We start from the raw sequence: 24,679 nt of genomic DNA on the forward strand, positions 1-24,679 counted from the left end.
TAAAGTGGATATCTTCCACAGTTAAAGTCTTTTTAGTAAAAAATTCCTTCTTTGTGTCTCGACAGACAGTGTTTTCCTGTTCAGTGGAAGCATAGTGACAAAAAGAGGGACTTTGGCACTGAAAAGTTTGAAACTTTGAAAGATATGACTTGATTTGACTAATTTGGAAGCTTCATAATAGCTTTAGATAAACGTTTAAATACATTTTTTTCCCCAAAATGAGGATTCATCCCCATCACTTACATTAAAATTGGATTATGAAGGGATCTCCTAATGATCAGTATGAACCGGAAGAATGATTACAGTGATTAAAACACGTGTCAGTGTTCATTTGGGCACCTGACTGTTGTTTTAGGACAGACTTGAAAAATCGTGAACCCGTCCTTTAATGTGTAAGCAGAATTTTACTGATATATATATCATTTTTTGTATGATGTAATGCTTTAAATGGAAAGTGCTTTTTGTTTTGTAGGATGCAAAGTTTATTATCTGTATCTCTGTCTGAATTATATCATTTGATGCCATTATTTTTTTATGGGTTTGCCTGCCCAGGGACTGCTGATGAAATTTAGCTATCTAATTAACTCTGGGACAGTCAGTCACTGTCCACTGTCCCTGTTACATAAACACATAAAATAAAAAATAAATAAAAATAACTGGTTGAAGTGGAACTTAGTTGAACTACTTTATAGACTGTTGGGTAGTTTAATTGTTAACAATGCATCATATTTGATTTGCTTTGTGTGTAAAATCTTAATCTGCAAAGTAACTAGTAACTACAACTGTCTTATAAATGTAGTTAAGTTAAAAAGTACAATATTTGCCTCTAAAATGTAGTGGATTAGAAGTAGAAAGTAGTATAAGGTACAGTACTTGAGTAAATGTACTTCCACCACTGGTCTTGCTCCTTTTACAGCTGTATTTAAAAGATAAACCAGTAGACTGAACCCGCGGTAATGTATGACAACTTATCAGAAACTGAACAACCAAAGATACAGACACATTCATTTGTTTTCCGCTAAAGGTGGTTAACATTATGAACCTTGTAACAGAGAAAACAAAGACTGTACCAGACAAAGTCGAAGCTTTATTTGGAGACACACGGCTCGGTCTCTCAGAGACTAATTATAAAATAATCAAATCTCTGAGGCAGTTATGAAGAAGTCAGTGTAATCCTGTCCGGTCGCGTGAAGCTGCACTGCAGTTGAGCGAAGTTTGCAGAGTTTGGGCCAAGACTCAACTGTTGCAGCATCTCTTCCTTTTTGCTTCCCAGATGTGTGCGCTTTCCAGATGCTATTCATTTCACCTAACTTTATTTTAAGCAGATATTCTTGGCAGCTTGTCATGTCTTACCTCAGCTTTAACAAGGCAGAGCACAAGGAGAGACACAGAAAGAAGAGAAAAGAAGAAATATGCTTGACAGGCTAACACGAGATGAACCCCCGAGGTCGTTCCAAGAATGTGTTTGACACTAAATAGTACGTTTTGGGTCCGGCTCTCGGGGAAGCTCGCATCACGGCCTGGAGAGCTTTGTAACATCAGCCAGCAAACTGACGTGTTTACTAGGCAGTCTTTTATCTGAGGAAAGAAAGATGCCAAAACCCTCATAACACTTTATGAGATTATATTTCATAGTAAGACACCATGTAAGTGCTGCTACTAATGTTATGTAGACATGCAGCAACAGGGTCAAAAAGGAACTACAAGCATTTCATTTAGATGAAATGCTCAACATCTCATGCCTGTCTCATACAGCTGAACTCATTTGTGACAAAAAAGACAATAAATTCAAATAATAAAAGTATGAAAAAAAATTTAAGGTCCAGTCAACATCTTTCACAATTTATCACACACATACAAAATTAGACACTTAAAGGGGAGCTCGTCTTTGTCTCTCCTCGAGTATTTGAAGAGGGGTTTGAACAGGCTGCAGGCGTTTGGTCTTTATGGCGGTAAAGGATAGGGGGTCCAAAATGCTGCCAAATCCAGATCCTTCAGAGTTCTCTGTGCAACGACAAGAAAGACAATAAAACAGTTGGCCAAAAATACTCTTCTAAGGGAATAGTTTGACATTTTGGGAACAATGCTTTGATGATTTCTGGCTGTTAGGCTAACTGTTTCCCCCTGTTACCAGTTTTAGGCAAAGGTAAGCTAACTGAATGCATTTCAAAATTTATCTGAAGCTTATATGAGGCTTCAGCTGTCAGAGGTAGTCAAATAAAGTGGATCTGCCACAGTCTTTTTAGTAAAAAAAAAAAATCCTCTTTTTGTCTTGACAGACAGTGTTTCCCCGTTGAGCTTCCGTGGAAGTATAGTAACACAAAAAGGGAATTTGGCACTAAAAAGACTGTAACTTTGAAAGATATTGAATTGATTTGACTGAAGCTTTATATTAGCTTCAGATAAACTTTTAAAATGCATTACTGCAGAAAACGAGGACTGTGGATTTTGTCCCCCATCACTTACATTGAAAGTGCATTTGAAGGGGATCTTTTAATAGCCAGTATGAACAGGAGGAATGACTACAGCGAGGAAAACCTCTTTCAGTGTTCATATGGGCACCTGACTGTGGTTTTAAGACTAACTTGAAAATGTGTGAACCTATCCTTTAACACAAAAATATAAGAGTAGTAACAATCTTCTTGTTTAACTCTTAGCCAGAAGCTAATTAGCATATTTCCCAAAATGTCAAACTTTTCCTTCAACATAATCATTCTGAGGCATGGAATAATGTTTTCCACCTTCTCTGTTTGTCTCCTCACCATGAATGCCAATCATGTGCTCCAGGATCAGCACCCTCTCGGCCAGGATCTTTAGGGCCTCCCTGAGCTGCTGCACTGCTTCACCCTGAACAGCAACGTCACATTTACTGAGGAACATTTTTTCTAACAAGCTCAAGAGGAGAAGACATTGACGACGTCTCTTACCTCATTCAAGCCCTCTCCTGGCTCTCCTTTTGGCCCTGGTGCCCCCTGTGAACGCAGAGAAGAAGAACCATGTCATCTCTGTGTTTAACGTGTGGGTTTTATGAAAAACAATAAGCTTATACTCACAGGTAGGCCGTGCTCGCCTGTTACACCTGGAGGCCCCTGTATGAGGAAGAACAGAGAAAAAAATATTCAGCGCTTTTGCTCACTCACATTTTTCTGGCTTGCATTCTTTATCCCCCGTGCTAATCTGCCTCTTCACCAGATCTCCAATCTTAAATCATACTAGTAGAGGAAGGGGATCAGGTTTAAAGGCAGAGGCCCACTAGAGAGCTGACTACAGAGGGGACCCGACATGGCTGCCCTGATTAGTGAGGCCTGGCCTTGGACGAGAGAGAGAGAGGGAGGATTAGTCACGGCTTGGAGTAAGTCTTTGAAGAAAAGCTTGTTCACCTTTAATGTGTTTAAGATTGCATGACAGCTAGGACCATTTACAAAACGTAGAACAAAAAGCATTTTGATAGTTCATCAGAATCGAATATGTTCAGCCAGCCTGCTAATCCAATAACAAGGGCGATTTTTAAAGCGGCCTCACCCTTTCCCCTGGATCTCCTTTAGGCCCAACATCCCCAGGCTTGCCTTGGAGGCCTTCCTTGCCCTTGTGTCAGCAAAACAGAAGGACACGTGTTAATGATGCCAGTCTTGTTTGTATTGATCCACAATCAGCTTCCGGTGACAGATACTCACATCTTGTCCCGGCAGGCCTGGCATCCCCGCAGGTCCTCTTGGTCCTGGAGGGCCTGTTGTTGTGTTATTCACGAAAACATCACACAGTGAGGGGTATGAATGTCAAAATGTGTAAAACTGGCTCTGACTGTTGTGCAATATCAAAATTCAATTCTGAGTTTAATTTAATTCAGACATTATTTTGTCCCGTAAGAGAGATTTGTCAGGGTTTACAAAATAAACACATCATTAAACACTTGAACCAACATTTTCTCAATGTTTTCTTAGAATTTTCCAAATGTAGATTTGACAATGACAAAAAAGTAACATGTATATTGTGTTTAATTCAACCTACAGTAAATCTTCTTTACATCACAGAACATTTAAATACAAAACACCATTTCTTTATTGCTGCACAAATAGAAAATTGTTGCTTTTGTGTTAAAGTGTATCTCCTCTTACACATTGTCTGGTAAATCATCATGACATGTTTGCTATCTTTGGAAGTTTTGTGGTTTTCGACAGTTCTTGACTACACAATATGCTTTTGTTATGGACCCGCCCACGCACCCACATGATGAGAGGTCAAACCTCGATCATGACATATGATATGATAGGCACGCATGTTTCATGAACTCTGTGTTCCATAAAAACCAGTTGGACTGGAAATATTGATTATATGTACCTGAAGGGCCGATCGGACCTGTTGGACCAGGAGGGCCGGCAATGATCTGAGGAGCAGGAGGAACTGTATGGATGGGGTTGTCCTCTGGGATTAAAAAAACACACAAACAGACATGTAAACAGCAACTTGGTTTAGCAGAAAAGATAATGGAGACAGTAATGATAGAAAAGAAGAAAGAAATGAACACATGGCTGAGAGCTGGTGAAAAGCCTTTATTTAGATTTACAGCTTATCATTTAAATGTGAGATCTGAGACCTGCAATTTTGTGTTTGAATGTAGTGAATATAAACCCACAATATTTTTTACTGTCAGCAATGTGGACATTTTAATGATGTCGTTTAACTTTTCTACTGAAGTCAACAGAATCAAACATACTTTAAAAGTTATTAAATTTCTGTTGTAAATGACATAAAATAAAACTAGATTTTTATTACTTCTTTCACTGATCAACACTGTGTGTGCAGTGTGTGTGTGAGTTATTGAGGATACAGCACAAGAACCACCAAATTACTGTTTAAAAGGGCCAAAATCTCATATATCTCTGCAGGATATTAAAACTCCAACACTGGATATTTGTGCTCTAAAGACAGAAACATTAGTGGTTCCGCTGAAATCTTCACAAACCTGAAAAGATCAGGTAAGTTTGACCCCAAACATTTACTATCAGGTCATGTTTCATAGTTTTGTATATGTTTCCAAAGATTATACTTCACTGCTAGAAGGCTAGCAGTCTCGAAAACACTCACTCACTAACAAACAGGATCCAGGTGCAACGTAACCCATCCCAGGAGAGCTCAGCATCCCTTCCTCTGCTCACCGCAATTTTATGTTGTGCAACCTACAAGCTCCTTTAAATCGTTGCATCACCTGTTCTCCCTCCATCCCCCATTTGGGCGAGATGATTCTGTTCACTCTGAGCTCTGAAATGCATATTGGGCAATCTAACAACAAGCAAACTCTAAATACAGATGCGAATGCAGCCAAAAGGGAATAAAAACGTGCTGGAAACCAATTATTGAAGTCACACTGACGGGTGGCTATGGATGCATGTGACTACATGCTGTATGTAGAATGCAAGACTGTTTTGCCGTTTTTGTGGTCAGAGTTTCCCCATTGATAAAATCAGATCAGCACAGAAGCAAAATCCAATTACAAGTGGTCAATTGTGATGATTTTGACACATTCATGATGTCAAGTGTGAACTACACACAATCTGGTTATATCTCAAGACGCAAGGTGTGTGTCTCTGCGGCTGTTGATCTGCAGTTACAGGGTTTGTTTGCTTTAATCATAATTTCCTCACAGAGTTCAACAAAGCAGGCAGACAACTGATAATCGCTGCTTTACAATGACCATAAATCCACTACATTTGCCAGTTAACAGGTGGAAAATAAGTAAAGTCATCATAAAGTCTTATCAAAACAAAATGACCAGTAAATTTATGATGCACTAGAGAAAGCGAGTGAAATAACAATTCCTTATCCAGCTCTATCCCAGGCCCAGGCCCCAAATGATTATGTTTCGTTTATCATTCTTCCTGACTAAGAATAAAAAAATAATAAAAAGAAGTAAAGAAAGGGTCAAAGGAAGTCAAAATCTCAGGAGGTAGGGTCCATTTTTTCAACTTAACAGAGGAGTTAAGACATCAAGGGTCAACATTCAGGCTACAGAGTTTCATCAGCAATAGAAATAAATCTGATTTGACAGTGATCGACAGGAACAGCTGGACAATCCAAAAGAGATCCTATTTAATGGAGCAGTAAATGCTTGGACATAATCTTTCCTCGTAGAAAACATGCGAGAGGTGGAAGTCATGCCTTGTTCACAGCATGTAGGATATTTCAAGGTATGCTTGTAAGTATAAATTTTGTTTGAAACCAAGCCACACTTCCACTTCCTCTCCACTTTAACATATGCTCAGAGTCAGTCTTCCCCCGTGTTGAGACAGTGTTGTTACATTGTGGCTGCAGTCCACAGAAAGGGTCTAGAAGGAGCAGATTTCCCTCTGGAACTAATTTTCTAATGTTACAGTCTCCTCGAGCCTGGCTGCCTCCCCGAGAAACTCCACAAGAGTGGCAGACTATCTCCTCCCTTGTTCGTAGCCAGCCCAGCTTTTGGCTGCGGGCCGCGGCCTGTTCCCCAAAACGCAGACTGTTGTGCTGACAGCTAACAAATTAGGCCTGGTTTACAGCCAGTTGGCCCCCCTCAGCTAACATGGTCCCACAGACCCAGATCTACATAGTTCCAGACCCGCAGACACAGTCCTGGGCTCAGAAAGGCAGACGCAGCCAAAAGCCTAATCGGAGCCAGCAGTCTTCATGAGGTAGGGCCTAATGATTATACCATGGATGTCTGCTGCCTCCCTGTGGTGAAACTCAAAAAATGAGAGATGTACATGAGCTTTTTATCTTCTATATTTCAAAAGATATAAAGTTTCATAGTTGCAAACAACAAGAAATAAATTATTTTCATGTTTATCCCTCTCTATATATGTTTATTATACAGATTTCTTTGGGCAGGTTGTATTAAAATTGGATAAGATGAATGAAATATGTTTTTCTAATTGATTCAGTCTTTTTAAAGTCCCTCCTGAGCTAATCTTGTGATTTATAACCTGATTTTCAGCTCCATTGTTGGTGGTGGTGTTAAATGAGGTTGCTGTAAACAGTGGCTCAGCAGCAGCAAAACACAAGGAAACAATTAAACTAAATCTAAGCCAGCCCTTCTCTGGAGAAGAAACAATGCTCTCTCCATTACGGATTTAAGCCCTTTGCTAAAAGCTGAAGGACACACATTGCTCACTTAAACACTTGCAGTTCTGGTCTCTGTGCTTCCATCTCACCTGTGCCCCCTATTAAACTGTTTTCCATGCATACAGACCCATTTGGCCGGCGTTCATGTTCTGCTTGACGAAATGATTGCAAGGGAACATATGCATGAGATGTGTGAATGTTTGAAGCTGGTGAAGCGCATGATTCATTGCAGGATGAACAGTGAAAGTGGACCCGTGGTTTTGGCATAGTCTCAAACCGTCCAAAAACTGAACGCTCGAATGGTTTCACAACTGTAGTGGATTCAGAATTCAACCATGTGTTCAGGATTGGCTTCTATTATACTCTAATTCAAGCCCAGATTTAAAAGAGAGCAGAGTGGTCTGCTCACCTTGGTTGTCCACTTCAAAAACGTCACCTCTCGCTCGGACAGGGAATGAGCTCGGCCCTGGAGTACCCGGTGGACCAGGAGGGCCGGGGAGACCTATTTCCCCTGGTAGACCTCTGTCCCCCTTTGGTCCTGAGCACCAAAAAGTTCATCAAAAATGAATCCACCAGTTATTCACTTTGATTAAACACTTTGTCAACTTTTGTGAGAATTGTCAACATATTGAAGTGAGCAAATGAGAAAAGAAGGTCTGAAGATATTTTACCGATGGGTCCAGGGAGGCCTGCTCTTCCAGCCGGACCTGGTGGTCCAGCAGAACCAGGAAGCCCCTGAGGTCCGATGGGCCCTGGAGGTCCTCTGCCTCCTGATACCGAGACAGAAAACAGACAAATGTAGAGTTCAATGAATAATTCACTCCAAAATGATTTAAAGGGGAACTCCATCAATATAAAGTTCAGTTGTGAAAACAGTTGTATAATGTCATCCGGAGGAGTTTTCCAAAGTTTACAACAAAACCCCAGATGATGTCGTAAGTGTTCTCTTGGATCATGTAACAGAAAGCCCGCATTAAAAACTGGAGGTATGGGGTTTGAAAGAAATGGGGATTTATGACGGAGCGGGGATCTATGAAAGACTATTGATTTGTAATAGGGGAGATGTAGGATCTCATGTTTCTTCAGAGCTTAACTCACAAGAGGGATTTAAGGGTGCTTTCAAACCTAGAGTTAGTTTGCTCTGGTACAAACTAGTGAGTTGTGTTTTTTTTGTGTTTGTGTTTTCCTCTTGGTTTATAAACAAGGCAACGATGATCTTAATTTATTTGTGACCAGACTGAGACTACTTCCTCTAAAGGGTCTTCGTGCAACTGTTTTGGTACGCACCCCAGCACAATTGCTGAATTTACATCGGCCCAAATGAATCATATCAAGCAAACAAACCACAGGCCTATTAAACCGGACTAAACAACATTGGTTTGGTTTGAAAACGCCCTAAAACATGCAGACATCTCGGCCTCTACTGCTTCAATTTTTACCGTTCTTTTTTTAAATCTGTCTCTCACAAGGCCCCAAACATTATGGAATTACTGCACTAAATCACTGGAGTACATCCTTACTGCGTCTCACCAGCTTCTCACCAAAGTACTGAAGATGGTCAGATAAAAATCACATATATTACATTTCCAAACATCCATCAAAAAACCTGAGCAGCCAAATCCAATAGTCTGTTATCCATCTAATCTATGTTCTATCTGTAGTCAAGTGGATGCACTGCAGGCCAAAGAACACAAAATTTATAATGCTGTGTGTTAACTCCTCGCACAACCGTTCATCAGTGAAGTAAATACGGGTAATGATGAGGTCAGGGTTTGGCTTTTGGGTCCACAATGCAAATAATTTGGCTACAAAACCAACAGCAAATGGATAAGTAAGGCTTGTAAGTCGTAAGTAGTAGATTTGACAGAAATATTGAACTGAATACTGAATAATGTGCAATTCTTGTACCCAAGTTGACTGATTGAAGTACAAATAAACAGCCCCTAAACTTCTCTTCTGCATATGTCAGAGAGCACATTTTTAATGATGTGTTTGCACCTGGCGGAGGAGTGGGTTGGGGTTTGTCCACCTCATTGTCTGTTGAGCCCTCCGGTAAACTGCTGAGCGTTGGCAGTGAGGAACGGCCTTCTTCAAGCAGCTTAATCTAGAACAAGAGTGGCAAATGTGAACATAATCTCCATACACATGGTAACAAACTCTTCAAAAGTTTTCAAATTATTCACAGGATAGAGAAGGATTACCCAGTAGAGGTATATATTTGGAAAGACAGAGAGATCTTCTTTACCTTTGATTCAATGGCATTTATTCTGCTGTTCATGTCGGTGAAACTGGTGCAGTTCAGACACTCTGTAAAAAAAGAGACAGACAAGAATGAGTTTAGTTTTGTGATTACAGACAGAAATACATGCTGCTGCTTCTCCATCTGTCTCTCCTCTTTCATTCCTATTTCTTTTTTCATTCTGGCACCGCCACTAGTATCTCTCTATCTCACAATGAGACGGTCAAGCCAAGATACACAGGAACAATGCCCATCGAACCAGACCCAAGAATTTATTAGGAATTCCTCCTTAAATCATGTCACTCACCCGCAGAATAAATATTTTATTAGACCTCTCTTGAAATTCTCTCCCTGTCTCTCTTGCTGACACACACATACTCACGCCCAGCACACACCTGCTTGTCTCCTCCTGACTCTGCATGTTTTCTGTCTGTCTGTCTGCCCATGTGCAGCAATGGCCTGCGTGCCCACACACACACACACACACACACACGCACACACACACACACACACACACATCCTCCTCCAGATACCAAAACCAAAACCATTCACTGTGTGCAGTACATGGAAACACAAACAAACTCACAATTATACACGCAAAACACCCACACCTCCACCCACATACCTTCACTGAAATTTCCGAAATCAAAACTGTAATCTTACAACATTTTAAGGACACAACTATTTAAAGGTAATTTCATTTACCTGCCAAAGGACATACCTGATTGCCATCGCAGCATTAAAATTGCATTCAAAGGAGAAGTGTGGCAATATTCTGTATTGTTCTTATTGTCAACAAGTCTCAAAGGACCAAAGCCGACAATGAATTTATCTTACTAACAAATATTGCCTGATATAGTGTTTTGGGCCAAACACTTCCACTGTTGTCCAAAAGCTTTTAAAAATACATCAATGAGTCACACTCTTGTAATGAGTGACATGTCCTTTCACCAATGTTTTTTTGAACCAACCCCTGCTGCTCTAAATACTCACAAGTGCATCAAATGTGTATAAATCTGCAGGTGAAAATAGTTCCCGACAAATGAACTCTTGTTAAATCTATTAAAACATTAGTACCCAACTGTTTTAGGAAATCATTTAGACTTACTTAGCCAGCATGGCTCTATGGATGGTAATGTCACCATCAGTATGTCACCATCACTTAAGTCTAGACTGAAATATCTCAACAACTATTGGATGGATTGAGATGAAATTTGGTAGAGACATTCATGGTGCCCAGACAATGTTTCTTAATGACTTTGGTGATCCCTTGACTTTTCCTCTATGTTGGGATGATCTAAAAACTGGAATAATCCTTTCAGAATCATGATGAAAAGTGTCCTATAGTAAGACATTCACTCACATAATGAGGTTAATAACCGTCGCTTTATGGTCATTGAGGTTGTTCAAGTGTTTTTTGGATTCAGTATCTGTGCACTTTAATGTCATCTGGCTTGAATGAAGGTTTCTCGTTTTGCTGCTTTTTGTAATATGACTTATGTTTAGTGAGATTTGTTTTGTTGTTATTAGCTCCCTCTTTGAAAGAGTCTTCCTATTGCCTACAATGTTGCACTTGAATATATTATACTGTACAGTTCACGTGTGTTTAATTGTAACACTGTTACCAATTTAAATGATTTAAACAATTTAAGTGGAGTGCTGTCCTACTGTCCTTTTGATTTTTGCCTTTTAGGATTCAGAAGCCGTCTATACATACTGGGGTTGGACACGTTGATTCATTATCTAACATTTTCTTCTAGGGCCTCCATGAGCAGGAAAGTATTGAGAATGCATTGCTGGTTTTGGTCTTATAATTGATTTTTTTGACAATAAGTGAAATTGTGAACAAAAAGGCAGTTTTTGCTTCTTTTCTCAGGTTTCTTATGTTCACTTTTGCTGTCAGAACCTGCAAATTATTCATCAATGTACATGTGCCTTATAGAAATTCTTGTTTGCCAGTAACTTTCTATGTTATCTTCAGCCTGTTTCCGTTGTCTAACTGACAAATTACACCATCAAGCTACCAAATCTAGTTCCTCTAAACCTCAGATACCACATTCTTTACTGTGTAGCAATTTTGGATCCATTACATGAACTGTAACCCAAAACACAGAATAGAAGTGTTTCATTAAAAAAACTGTATTTGTTCTAAATCCTAGCCTTCCTCTGGTCTATGGCTCATAAGAAGTCAGGAATGTCAGCTGTCAGTCCCACAGATGGGACCCACCCACATTGTGGTCATAGCAGGGGAACCTAGAACAAGGAACAACTGGTGCTCATAAATAGCTAACAACAAAAATGACCCAAACAGCTATGGTCTGCCTAAATCGTCGTCTCCAACCGCGGCACACAGGGCACTGAGAGCAGCCGCTGAGGTTTCTGCTTCACTGAAATAGGACAGGGTGAATGTCTGCACCATGTCTGTGTGTCTGCAATCCAGTACATCCAGTCCAGTGGTGTATCTGACTGCGTGGGTGTGGTTTCTCAAAGCCTCATTTCAACTTCTTGAATCTTGCCCTGGAGCACGGCCACAGACGGAAACAACAATCAACAGCTAAAATCAAAACACATTCCTCAGGATTCATCAACCCAAATACTGAGCAATGTTCAACCGCAGGGACCAGTATGACCCCACATGAGCTGTTTGTTGTGACTAACTGCACTGAGGTTTCTTCAGCGGCTACTCCACCGACATCAAAGTCGCACGCAGCGCAACAGCAAGACTGTGGGCAATCAGGGGCTCCACAGTGTGAGAGGTCTGATGAGCTGATATGCCTTCATCTCCTCCATAATTATTCATCATCAGCCCAAAGGAAACTCCACCCTCTGACACTCTTTCACTGTTATATACAGAACATCAATCTGTGAGGCATTCCAGAAGTTATTTTGCGATGATGTGTTGGTCGGTTGGTCTACCATTTTGGTCCTGACTGAAATACTTCCAGCAACTATTAGATGGATTTACATGAAATTGTGTACAGACATTCATGGTCCTCAGAGATGAATTCCTAAAGACTTTGCTGATCGCTGACTTTTCCTTGAGCGCCACCACGAGGTTGAGATTTTAGGTTTCAACTGAAATGTCTCCACCACTGCTGGATGGATTGCCATGAACTTCGGTACACTTTTTATTGTCCTTCTTAAGATTAATTGTAATGACTTTGGTGATACCTTAAAGGGGACATATTATGTACATTTACAGGTCTATATTTTTATATCTCTGCATGATTTACAGTTCAAAAAACTGTATTTATCTTATACTGGCTCTTTATGCAGCACCTCAGTTCAGCCTCCATCTGAAGCAGGCCATTTTAGCTCCTGTCTCTTTAAGACCCCCCTCTGTTCTGATTGGCCACCTCTTGGAAGTTGCCCCTTTGACTTTCTTACAGCCATCCGAGAGGCTACATCAACAAACCATAGAACAAACTACAGTAGTAGAATTTCAGTAGTTTTTGTCATTATTTACTTAAAATTTCAATTTCTCAAATACATCCGAATATGTTTGAGCCGGAATCTGATCCGAAATATGAGAGTGGACAACATGAACAACACATGACCTTAGCAACAAAAGCTACAGTGTGGACAGCCGTCTGTGGGCATGTGTAATGAGCTGACTTCAGCTGGTCTGCAAGGAAGGAAAAAAAAACCTTGCAAACGAAGCGTTCAGAGCAGGTTGAAGCCCTGGCTTTTGACTTGCTGGGAGCATTTCTACGTAGAATATGTTAACCTCAAGGTTTGTAACTTTGACCATGTTTAACATAGATGTCTGACATCATAACAGTATATAAATAACAGAAAATCACACAAAGCATGATATGTCCCCTTTAAGTTTTCATGTAACACCACCAGCAGGTCAAAATGTCACTTTTTTATGTCCACAATACCCATAAAACTACTGACATTCCCATCAGCCTTAGCTGTGCTTTGTGTTTCATGCTAATTAGAAAATGTTAACACGCTAAACTAAGATGGGGAACATGATAAACATCATACCTGTTAAAAGTCAGCACATTTGCATTGTCATTGCCAGCATGTTAACATGCACTGATGTTAGCATTATCTCACAGCAACACTATGCTGCGTCACAAAGCTGCTATCATTTTCTTTACCCACTTTTCACTCAACATTTTATGCATCATGTCTTGTATCTAGTTTGCTTTATGGTCTGCTGAGTCATCTGTTGGCAGAGAAACAAGCATCTCTGCCTCATCCAGTGGTGGAAGAAGTACTCAGATCCTTTACTTAAGTAAGAGTACTTAAGTATTAGCATCAAAAAGTACTTCAGGTATTGCAGTAAAAGTACTTGTTTTGTCCCTCTGACTGATATATTATTACATATGACATCATTAGATTATTAATACTGAAGCATCAGTGTGTAAGCAGCATGTCACTGTTGTAGCTGCTGGAGGTGGAGCTAGTTTGAACTACTATATACAGTTAGCTAGTTTAGTCCAGTGGTTCCCAACCTAGGTGTTGGGCCCATCCAAAGGGTCACCAGATAAATCTGAGGGGTCATGAGATGATTAATGGGAGAAGAAAGAAGAAAAAACAAAGTTCTGATACACAATCTGTTTTCAGTTTTTTTGACTTTTTCTCTAATCTTTGATTTTTGGTGAGATATTGGATCATTTGAACATTTATTGAAATGAAACCATGTGAGAAGTTTAGAGGGAAAAATCACTATTTGGTGGAGTTGTTAATAACTCATAGACATCTGAAATGTGACCCCGACTACATGCTGCTTTTTGTAAGACATCAAAAACAGAAATGTTGGAAACCACTGGTTTCATCTTTAACAATGTGTGTATTTTAAAAGCTTGTTATATTATCCATTGTGTCAAATATTCATCTGAAAAGTAACTAAAGCTGTCAAATAAATGTAGTGGATTAGAAAGTACAATATTTCCTTCTGAAATGTGATGGAGTAGAAGTAAGAAGTGTGGAAATATTCAAGTAAGGTACAAGTACCTCAACATTGTACTTAAGTACAGTACTTGAGTAAATGTACTGAGTTACTTTCCACCACCGCCTCGTCCATGATGTCTAAAAGTGGCTTATTTAGCTCCACTCTTCACTGCTAATGAGCTAACTTGTCTAGTCCTCATCTTTTGTGCACCACGAGCCAAGAATAAGCCAGCAATATCTTATTATGTCATAAACACACACCACAGGAAAACACCACAACCGAGTTAATGTACCATATATGTGAACCAGAGCAAAACAACAGCATTTTTTTCTGAAGGTGGCGGGCAGGATTTTCTAGAGTTGGAATTTAATTACGTTGGGTTAGAAAACCAAACTTCCGTTGTGTTCGAGCTGATGCTTAGAGCGAGACCGCAGCTATAGAGTCTGTTTGGATCCATAATTACACCATGGCAACATAAGAGAGGGTTATTTTTCTTGGATTGTACTCAGCTCATGGGAAAGATTCAGATTTGTGTTGTCTTTAGTGGGAAGCGAAATAAACAGAAACCTATAAGGAACTTTTTCTGCTGTGAAGAGAAGGAAGGATTTGTATGATTGAGCAGTATTTGAAATATTCAGATACTACTATTCTGCCTGATATTCATGAAACTCACTGAAAACGATGAGAAGATTAGCATTTCATCAATTATAGGAGCCTTTTAAAAATTCTTTATTCACATGAAAGACAAAGCCAATGTAAAATTACAACACAAGCAAAGGGACATTTGTTTGATTCAAAATGACCACAGGCACAGTATACTTTAACCACAGAAAATGCCATTAATAAAAATATCAGATTGATGGGTAATGCACCATGCAAGTGAATTATATGTCCATAAATAACACAGGTTGGAAGCAAAGCTGATGTTAGTCTTATGTGATAAGCTCAACTGTTATGTCTGGCGATGAGAGACGACAGAGCAAATTTGCTGCTTGAATCAAACTCCCTCTGGGCAAAGTGCTAGTGTGCAAATAAGATTAGAAACTCTTGAAAGATAAATCTTAATTTAAACATCAGAAGAACCAAGACAAAGGCTATATTTCATCTCCGCAAACTACAAAAATGCCACCCCATTGAATGAATCATCCCTGCCGTTATTGTGTGATTCACAGTACAAGACAGCACAGGATATTTTGGCAAGAGTGTAAGTCTGACTGCGGGCATAGTCTGTTGAGACATTTCCTACATTAGAGCTGGATACAGATCAAAGAAATCACTCTTTTTTTTGCACATACACACAGACAAACCTTAACCACAAAACAAACCATGACGCACACAGCTTGAGACGATAATTTTCAGAGTCACTAAATAGTTGCTCTGTCTGTATGTGTGAGGAGGACGGAAGGATGATGTATTGAAACATCTCCTTGGACCATTGTAAGAGTGGCTTTCACGTCCCCAAGACACACAGACAAGTGTGTGCCCAGTCTGTGAGCTGTGTGTGTGTGTGTGTGTGTAGACCACAGACAGCCTCCAAGAAAAGCTGGCTGCATCCCAGGAGCCTGTTGTGTGTCAGCCCCAGCCTGCAAGTGGTCAGCTATTGCTGGCATGAAGAACAGCTGGCACAAAACACACACCCACACACACACACACATTTGTACTGTCACAAACTCTCAGTCACTAAATCACACACCCACTTTGACTGCGGTGGCTGGTGGAGGATGGTGAATGGAGCAAAAAGTTGTTTTTTTTTTTTTTTTTTTGGAAAACCAAGATGCCTAGAAGTCCACAGTGGGACCATTTAACATTTTTCACCATGATGCCAGCTGACAGGCCACACACCATTTCTTCAAAATGAGGCTTTGCAACAATTTGCGAGTCTGAAATACTTGGCAATTAATAGGATTTCCCACTACATCAGAGGCATGGTGCCATTATTTCATGCAGAACAAGATATGGTCAATGATTAAATAATGGACTTCAAAACCACAATGAGGCAAAGTCATTAATCTGACATTCCCCCCTCGCAAAATACTGCCGCACGACTGGCGCAGTCATGACATGACGACAAACTGAATCCTTCCAAACTTGAGAATGCACCTAATTTCTCTGCTAGTCCCTCATGCTGCCAAAATGCGACCACTCATCCCATCACGCTGCACCGTCCAGCTCTTCAGCCAAGTCAGCACACACAGCTCTTGGTGCTGAAACACTAGCAACACATCAAGGAGAGATGGAACGGCCCGCCAGTGAACAGACATTCAGTCATCGTCATGCTATGAGATGATGTGGTGTGAATCTGGTGAGGAGAGATCACCGTGATCAGCTGAAATTCAGGGCAACATTTTTGAGGTTCAAATGATTTAGCAGAAGTGTCTGAAAATGTGGAGATGCAGAGAGAGAGAATATCCATCCTTTCAAGTCATATCAGATATATTGTGATTATGAAATGAGAACATATGGATGCCACAACAAAGCTGGAACTATCTGCTAGAAATACTACATTTTAGAAATACTATATATACTAAATAAGACATTACCATTTATTATTGAGTGTTAAGTGTAAATGTTTCATTTTGAGCATGCTAGCAGCATGACTTGGGGGTGGGCAGTGTCGATTGGTCGATCAATCAGTCTACTACTTTGGTCCAGAGTAAATATCTTGATGTTCATGTGGATGGCCACATGACAAATCCAAATGAATGGTAAATACTAGGTTGGATCAGCCAGGGGGACACACTCTCATGAGTGCAGTTAGGGTTAGGATTAGGGGGTTAGGGTAAGGGTTAGGCTAATCTAATCTAGCACCAACCCAAATGTATCCCCTGACTTTCCCTTTAGCACCACCAGCAGGTTTATATTTTCATGTTCAGAGTGAAATGTCTTGACCACTATTAAATGGATTATCATGAAACTTGCAGACATTCATGTCCCTATCAGGATGAATTGTAATATCAGGTAAAATGTGTCCAATACTTTGGTTCATGCAAAACAACAAAATGACATTCAGCCTCGGCCACTAGCATCACTGTAGACTCTTAGCCTTGTTATGTTATTTGTGCACAACATAGTGCTAGGATTGATAAAATGATACCGAAAACAATAGTGGTTTGTTTCTTAGCAAAAAAAAAAGTAATCCAACATCCAATCTTGTAAGCAGGAATATTCCAGGGAGACTTGAAGGCAGCAGAAAGATAGACATATGGATTCTCACACATTCACAGGCAAACATCTGTCTTGACTAGCAGAAACCTGCAGATTTCATCAACCTTTATGGACACATATGGCTCTTATCGACCTCAGAAACTTTTCCAGGAACCTTTTTTAGTAACTCAAGAACTTTACCTGCTTAACTCTGCAACAGCAGATGCATCAACATGCAGACAGATGCAGGGACAAATGGAAGGATGTCATTACGAGGCAGGAAGACCCCAATGAGAAGCTGGTGAAAGAAATGAAAAACCACAGAAGGAGCATGGACGGAGCATCATCCATCAGGGAGATCAGACCAGAAGCAGGAACAGCTGAGCTATCCCGTAGCTCCCAGCAGGTCAAAGGTTACTGTCTGACCTATATTTGAGCACAACCAGGGATGTAACAGAGACATCAGTCATATCCTTGCACTGCAGAGGTTGCAGTCTAGGGGAGCACATGTGGAAAATGGTTCTGTTTTATCACTTTACTCCAAGGAGATGAGAGGGAGAGATCTAAAAGACATAGGAAGTTAGATAAGTGGAAAGCAGCGAGGATGGAAGATAAAGAGACCAGCGGTGGCAAGAAAAAGCAAGACAAGGGCAAAGGCTTGCAAGGGGATGAGAGCGGATGATAAAATGGAAGAATTTGAAGGTATTTTTGAGTGAAATAATATAGCTGGTGTTTAAGATAATCCCTCCAACAATGGGGTTTAACACACCTCCCTCATTCCTCCTCATCCAGCTGCAGAAGGGGAAACAGTGACTTGAGCAGCTTTATTGCTGTAGCATTTACAAATGAACGTATTTGACTTCCTAAGCTTTCAGACACCTTTTCACGTCTTTAGTGAAATTCATCATTAACGTCACTGAAAAAACATCCTATGCAAGCACAACCAGCTTTAAACTTTGCTAAACTTCTTTTCCTGAGCTTTTGCTTGAGATCAAAGGTGACGGCTCTCATCAGGGGAAGTCCTGGCCTTAATTCTTTTTAGATTTTGCTCCCCCGTACACAGACATTACCCACAATTCCTACTGTTAATGTGATCATGTGTGCAGATAGGCACCGGGGTGCTGCTGTGATGGAGCGGGGAGGGGGCAGGGGCCAACAGCAGGGAAATTAGGACCACATTTCTCCCAAATGTGTTCCATGCCGTCATGTGTTAGCACAACTCTACTGAAAGCAAAATGTAAATCTTCAGATGCACTGTACACAGCCAGCCCAGGCCAGACTGTCAAAAATATTGACGGGTCAGGGTGTCAACGAAGTACATTCATGAAACACCCACTTTCCATTAGCAAGCACATAAAAATTCAAGCTTTGCGACCAGCTTGGCTTTGGAGCTCCGCCACAAGCTCCGAAATATTACAGAGTATTTTAAGGTTAGAAGAAAGGACAAAACAAACAGCTAATTCTGACTGTGTCAAGAGAGTCACTAACTCTGGGAACCCACTCGAAGACTTGCTAAAGCCAAAACCGACTATAAAAATATGTAGCATTGCACATTTTATGACTATTTAATGACTAAAGCATCACATTTTTTAAGATTTGTGACTGAATGTGAAGCTAATGATTATTTACATTGTTGATTAATCTGCCTCTCACTTTTTCAGTTAATCGTTTAGTCTATAAACAGTCAGAAAAATGATAGATGTGCATTGCGGTTCCCTAAAGCTCAAGTACTCCTGGGCTTTCTTGTCTTCAAATTGCTTGTTTTGTCCGACTGACAGTCCAAAACCCAAAGATATTAATTTTAGTATCACATAAAACAAAGAAAAGCCGAGAATCCTCACAGCTCTAGAAGCTGCAGAAGGGAGTGTTTGGCATTGTTGCTTGAAAAATTATTTGAACTATTGTCAAAATATGTGCTGATTATTTGTCTGTCAATTGACTAATCGACTTTTCTTTTCAGCTCGAAATATTTTTTTGTGTTATCCTGGGACATTTTCTCCTTATTACTAGATACCAGATCCTTAAATTTCTACAAGAAACATTTCTTGTAATAACAACATATCTCTTTACAACCATATAAACCATTAACATTCACTTTTTCTAGCCAATGTAGGCTAAATATCGTATCTTTAGGCACTGAGTGAATCTTTTTCTTGTTTTAACAGCATATGGAAGTTTCTTGTTATAACAACTTACCAAGTTATCATGTTATAACGAGAAAAGTTTGTTTTAATGAGATACGTTCATTTTGTGAAACGTTTCTTGTTTAAACTGAATAATTTAGTATCTACTAATAATGAGAAATGTGTGTCATTACAACATGAAACAATCTTGTTCAAGTGAGAAAAGTCCCTCGTTGTAACAAGAAACTGAGCAAATGTTTTTTTTGTCATGGTGGCAGCAATACGCTGCCATAGAAAACAGATTCAGGGTTTAGGAGATAAAAATAAGAACATGCGTCAAGGTGAAAAGAACAAGCATCTCCTCAGCTTACACAGACTAAGCCCCAACTCTACCCTTCTTTATGTGCCCTGTCTCTACATCTCTGAGGGCCTCCGAGGCCTCTGAAGTGGAGCCAGAACCCCATCAAACTAAAACCAGAGGTGATGTCATGTTCATTGGTTAAGGCTGTCCTCTCTCACTCTGATAAAACAGCTGGCTCAAAGCCCCAATGCGGCAGTTTTCTGCTACACGGAGCTGCATGTACAGCGTTGGCGGGTTGACATAAAGACCAAAGACACACACAGAATCCACACTTCAAGATAATGCCAACAAAAGTAGTTTTTAATGGTGATGCTGCAGAAACAAATATGAGTAAATCTTTCACTCATTGCTATAGGAAAAGTCAAAAAAGGAAATTTTTTAAGTTCAATTTCAGTTGAGTTAGAGTTTCCTGCATGGCATTTTTATGAAGAATCACCAATATTTCTAAGGTTGTAATCTTGATCTACAGTGATTTATGCTGTAAGATAAATCACTGACTTCTTTTTGTTGCGCAGATGTTCATCTACGTAGGCGGAACAAGTTTTTGTTTCAGAGCTGCAGCCTGATCTTAGCATGGTCACGTATGTTACAAAGACCTGGTGGAGGAGTGTCATGCTCATTAATCTCAGTGGGGCCACTTTCCCACAGAACCGGCTCTCTGCTCTGCTGCCGTCTGGCCAGCTCGTAGCAGCTGGAACAGTGTGAGACAGAAATGCTTGTTACAGTCTTCTTCTCTTCTCTTCTCTTCTCTTCTCTTCTCTTCTCTTCTCTTCTCTTCTCTTCTTCTCTGTCTTTGCCAATTCTAACACCTTGTTATTTCTTCTGTGCTAGTCCTCCAGATCTCCCCTCTTTGTCCTCTCTTTCTCTACCTCTGACACACTGACCCCTGCCAGCTCTCCATCCACTCCTCAGTGTGAAACAGACTTTCAGTATGTGACATTAGCCTCCATCATTAAGGTCTCCTTACTGACTCGAACCTGGCCTTCTGTCTCTCCATATGGAGGCGATTTTCTCTGTGCTCTAACGGCCATTTAGCGTGTGCAAATACATCTCAGCAAACGTTAAATAAACAACCGAATTACTTCTTCACACTCCTGCAACCACTTTGGTTTCAAGTGAACCATAATCTCTGGCATTACGGACTCAACGGATATGGCTATGTGTTAATCTCTATGTGGAATAATATCCACGGCCGGGCAAATAATCATTTCCAAAGGCTTTGTAATAATGTCTGTGTTTATTCCATTAGTATTAATGCATGTTTTCTTAACTCATGGTAAATCCTGGCTATCCAAGTGCAACAATGAATAATTTTGCAAAATGGAACAAGGTGTGGTAATTATGACCAATAAGCAAAACTCGCTCATTGAGGTAACTGTTAATCTTGGACAAATGTTGACAGGTCATGTCAGTTTTTTTTCAATTACTTATTAATTGCTGTATTGCCCAACCTAAAAAAAGAGCTTTTACTGAATAAGTGTAATAGAAAACTATTAAAATAAAAATGAAAAATAAAGAACTGCATCTCAGCCTGTGTAGCCTCCAGCATCCTTTTACAGGCCTCCATAATGTATGTGTTTAAAATACGATATGTGAAAACATGTTTGTCTGTGTGGCTGCGAGCAGTGGTCACATGAAAATGTATATATATATATAAACACCAGAGTTAAGTAAGCCCTACATTAGACCTTCATCCACCCTTCCACTCTGTTTCTTCAGGCTGACTGCGGTGACTTGCCCCTGGGTGAAAAATTTTGGTCTTTTACTGGGCTCAGAGTCTGCGGTTTGTGGTATGTAGGAGCAGCGCTGCCCATCACCGAAACCCAGACTACATCCCACTTTACAAGCTGCTCTGCTGGACGTTCCTCTGAGCATTTTTCATTAATTCTTTTGACTGTAATAGCCATGACGATATTTGGAGAGACAGGCGAAACTGCCTCTGAGCTTTCTACAGTTAAAAGAGCAACATGAGCGAGTATGTGTGTGCTCACATAGGCCTACTCTCAAATATGTACAAGAAGAGAGAGAGATACAGAAGGAGAGAGATTGTGGATCCAAGCACAGAAGCATCTTAAATGCAAAGCTGTAAAAGAAAAGGTACAAAACCACAGAGCACAGCATCCCTTTCAACTCATGTTTTACTGCAGTCTTTGTTCCCAAAAGTAATCCAAAACAGATTCTCAATCTTAATTCAAAACAACCTTACAGTCATATCAAGAGACCAACAGCTGCACAGTAGCACGATTAGCAATCTACCCGACTACACACCACCAAAACATAAAAAAGGCACTGATGTGGGTAAAGTCGCCTGGTGCTGCTAAAAAGACACAGATGGATCCGGGCAAAACACATGGCCTTTATTTCAGTCCTTGATAGCCAGTTCTCCTCTACAATCACCTTTGTCTAATTTATGAGAGAGTGGCATCAAGGGAGAGAAGAAAAAACCCACATGAGAAACTCACCTTCACGACACTCTTCTCCCACAAACCCTGGGCAGCATCTCCACTCCAGTGCAGTGACCTGCTTGTGGGTAACCCTGAAAGACGGTCTGATGATTGTCCTGTAGCTGCAAGAAAGCACACAGAGACTGACTACAGGCACACATTCATATTCTTTAGTGTTTTTATTTCATAATGGACAGTAGAGTGGGGACAGGAAATCAGGGGAGACAGAGGAGGATTCAAAACAGAAAAGCTAACTTGAATATTTCCATTTTATGCAACTTTACACTTTCTCAAGTAGAGAAAAGTGAAAATAAAGCACAATGGAGACCCCCAAATCACTAAATCCACCCCTGCCACCATGCAGGATGTCCCATATTCATGCCTTGTTATCAGCATCACAACTAAAAGAGATGGTGGGAAAAGAGGAGTTGGTACCTGATGACTTTGGAACAGGGTCCGGGCCATCTGCAGCCCTGAAACACTCTCTGCACTGAGGTTTCTGTCCCATTTTGCACCTGACAGGATACTGTCCTGGAAACAGTGTACTGACACCAGTTCCTAAAACACAGAAGAGATGTTATCCTTATTGACACCATATGAGAGAAATGTAATCAGTGCTGCTATGGAAATGATCACACACAAAGACAAAATGTGAAAAAAATAACAGTCTGAACACTTTAAGATACTAATGTAGCATCTTAACAGAGCTGAAACATTCACCAACATTCACCATGCAGTAAATTTTTACTGCTTTAGATACAGAATTCGTATTTTGGTGTAAATTTTCAAAATGGACTCACCTGAGTTGGGTACTGGACCTGGTACCCGGCGGTCCAGCAGTACTCCCGCTCTGTTCCGATTTGATGCGCTGCCGCTGCACATTGATGCTTGGAAAGTGATAAACAAACCCGGTTCCCAGCGACGAACAGACTAAACTTATCCACATGCATAGCGCGTAAAGAAACGATAAAGCCATCATCTCCTTTTTGAGTTATCCCTGATAAAGATGTCCGTAGATGCCGACAATCCTGAAGTTATAGATCCCTCTGAGGCAGATCTACAGTAATCTGGAGTGGAATGGAGGTGGGAAGCCTAAGCAAATCCCACTGTAATCAGTTGGTCATTTTGTCTTCCCGACGAGAAACAAACCGGTCCTCTCAAGATCCCAAAATGAATGACACACAGCCTCTTCCTATAGAATAATGCGGTTTTCTGACGTTTGACATCGTGCCGAGGAGTGAGGAGTCAAATATCCACTGTGGGTAAAAAGCGCACTGAGTGTGAGGGCTGGAGACGGAGTGCGTAAAAGCGCATCTGGTCCCGATCAAAAAAATCACGAGCCTTCAGTCCTCATATATGAACTATAATGTGAATGTTATGTCCAATAGTGAATTCCCAGTTACGCATTTGTATCTTATGTTATGTCTGTTGTCTCTTTTACCCTCTGGACCCGATAGGGACTTATTTTAAGCCCATTCTTTAAGCTTACATACTGTAAACCCGGGGGAAACAAAGACAGATATGAGCGATGACAGTATAAACTTACAATAATCTAAGGGACTGATAAAACGGTCTCTGTTCATTTTCATCCCTTTGTCATGTTGTTATTTTTCTTTTGGAGACTGAACTAACCTCTGAGACTCGAGCCTGCAGATACATTATATAATGGCAGCATATATATATAATGATTTTAATGACACGTTGGTCACCAAAACAGAAACCAGAAGTTTTTTTCCTTATCAGAATAGTTAATAATCTTCTTTTTGTACTAAAAGAGATGAAGTACAAAAGTTTTAGCGACCAATGTCAGTGAAAAATTAGCTAAATATGAGATTATAAACATGACATGCCATTTTTGTCAGGAAATGTATAACGTACATTAATGATAATGTTTGCCTACAATCTTACAATTCTAATTTAAGCAAAATTAGTGAGGAAAATTGAGATTATTTCCTCATTGTTTTGAGTCAAAGTCAAAATTTGGACTTAATATCCATAATCTTGACTTGATGAGTCACAATTTTACTTTATTACCTCATTATTTTTGCTTAATAAGTCAAAATTATGATTTATTATCTCATAGTTTTGAGTGGATTGATTATGTTTGAATAACATTTAATCTACTCTTTCTTTCAGAGATTGAGTTCCATATTTTAATGACTGCTGACTAATGCCAATAAATAGAAGTGAACTATTATTTCCCTGGTTTTGTTGATCACCCTTTGACTGGTCCCAGTACTGTACCAGTTAAAGGTTGGGTTCACAAATTTTCAAGTCTGTCTTAAAACAACAGTCGGGTGCCCAAATGAACATTGAAACACGTTTTTCTTGTTATAATCATTCCTTCTGTTCATACTAGCCGTTAGAAGA

At 40.1% G+C, this 24,679-nt stretch overlaps 1 protein-coding gene across 1 annotated transcript; it reads right to left on the reverse strand.

Moving 5' to 3' along the window:
- Window positions 1-325: 325 nt before the first annotated feature.
- On the reverse strand, window positions 326-24,631 carry LOC122983412 (collagen alpha-1(XXVI) chain-like). Its single transcript, XM_044353129.1, has 14 exons — window positions 23,110-24,631; window positions 22,745-22,867; window positions 22,328-22,431; window positions 9,338-9,399; window positions 9,091-9,196; window positions 7,764-7,862; window positions 7,502-7,630; window positions 4,339-4,422; window positions 3,675-3,727; window positions 3,523-3,585; window positions 3,054-3,089; window positions 2,928-2,972; window positions 2,763-2,847; window positions 326-2,004 (listed from the first exon to the last, which is right to left on the reverse strand). The coding sequence occupies exons 1-14, from the start codon at window positions 23,286-23,288 to the stop codon at window positions 1,871-1,873; spliced, it is 1,302 nt and encodes a 433-aa protein (XP_044209064.1). The 5' UTR covers window positions 23,289-24,631; the 3' UTR covers window positions 326-1,870.
- Window positions 24,632-24,679: the final 48 nt, after the last annotated feature.

Source organism: Thunnus albacares, chromosome 6 (genome assembly GCF_914725855.1).
Source record: "Thunnus albacares chromosome 6, fThuAlb1.1, whole genome shotgun sequence".
Taxonomy (NCBI): domain Eukaryota; kingdom Metazoa; phylum Chordata; class Actinopteri; order Scombriformes; family Scombridae; genus Thunnus; species Thunnus albacares.

What these genes read in the sequence shown, in the direction of transcription:
- LOC122983412 (XM_044353129.1), bottom strand. Translation starts at nt 23,288, where the DNA reads ATGATGGCTTTATCGTTTCTTTACGCGCTATGCATGTGGATAAGTTTA. An exon ending in GGGAGAAGAGTGTCGTGAAG is followed by an intron (nt 9,400 to 22,327) that starts GTGAGTTTCTCA and finishes CTTTTTTTACAG; the next exon opens with AGTGTCTGAACTGCACCAGT. An exon ending in CCAACCCACTCCTCCGCCAG is followed by an intron (nt 7,863 to 9,090) that starts GTGCAAACACAT and finishes TCTCGGTATCAG; the next exon opens with GAGGCAGAGGACCTCCAGGG.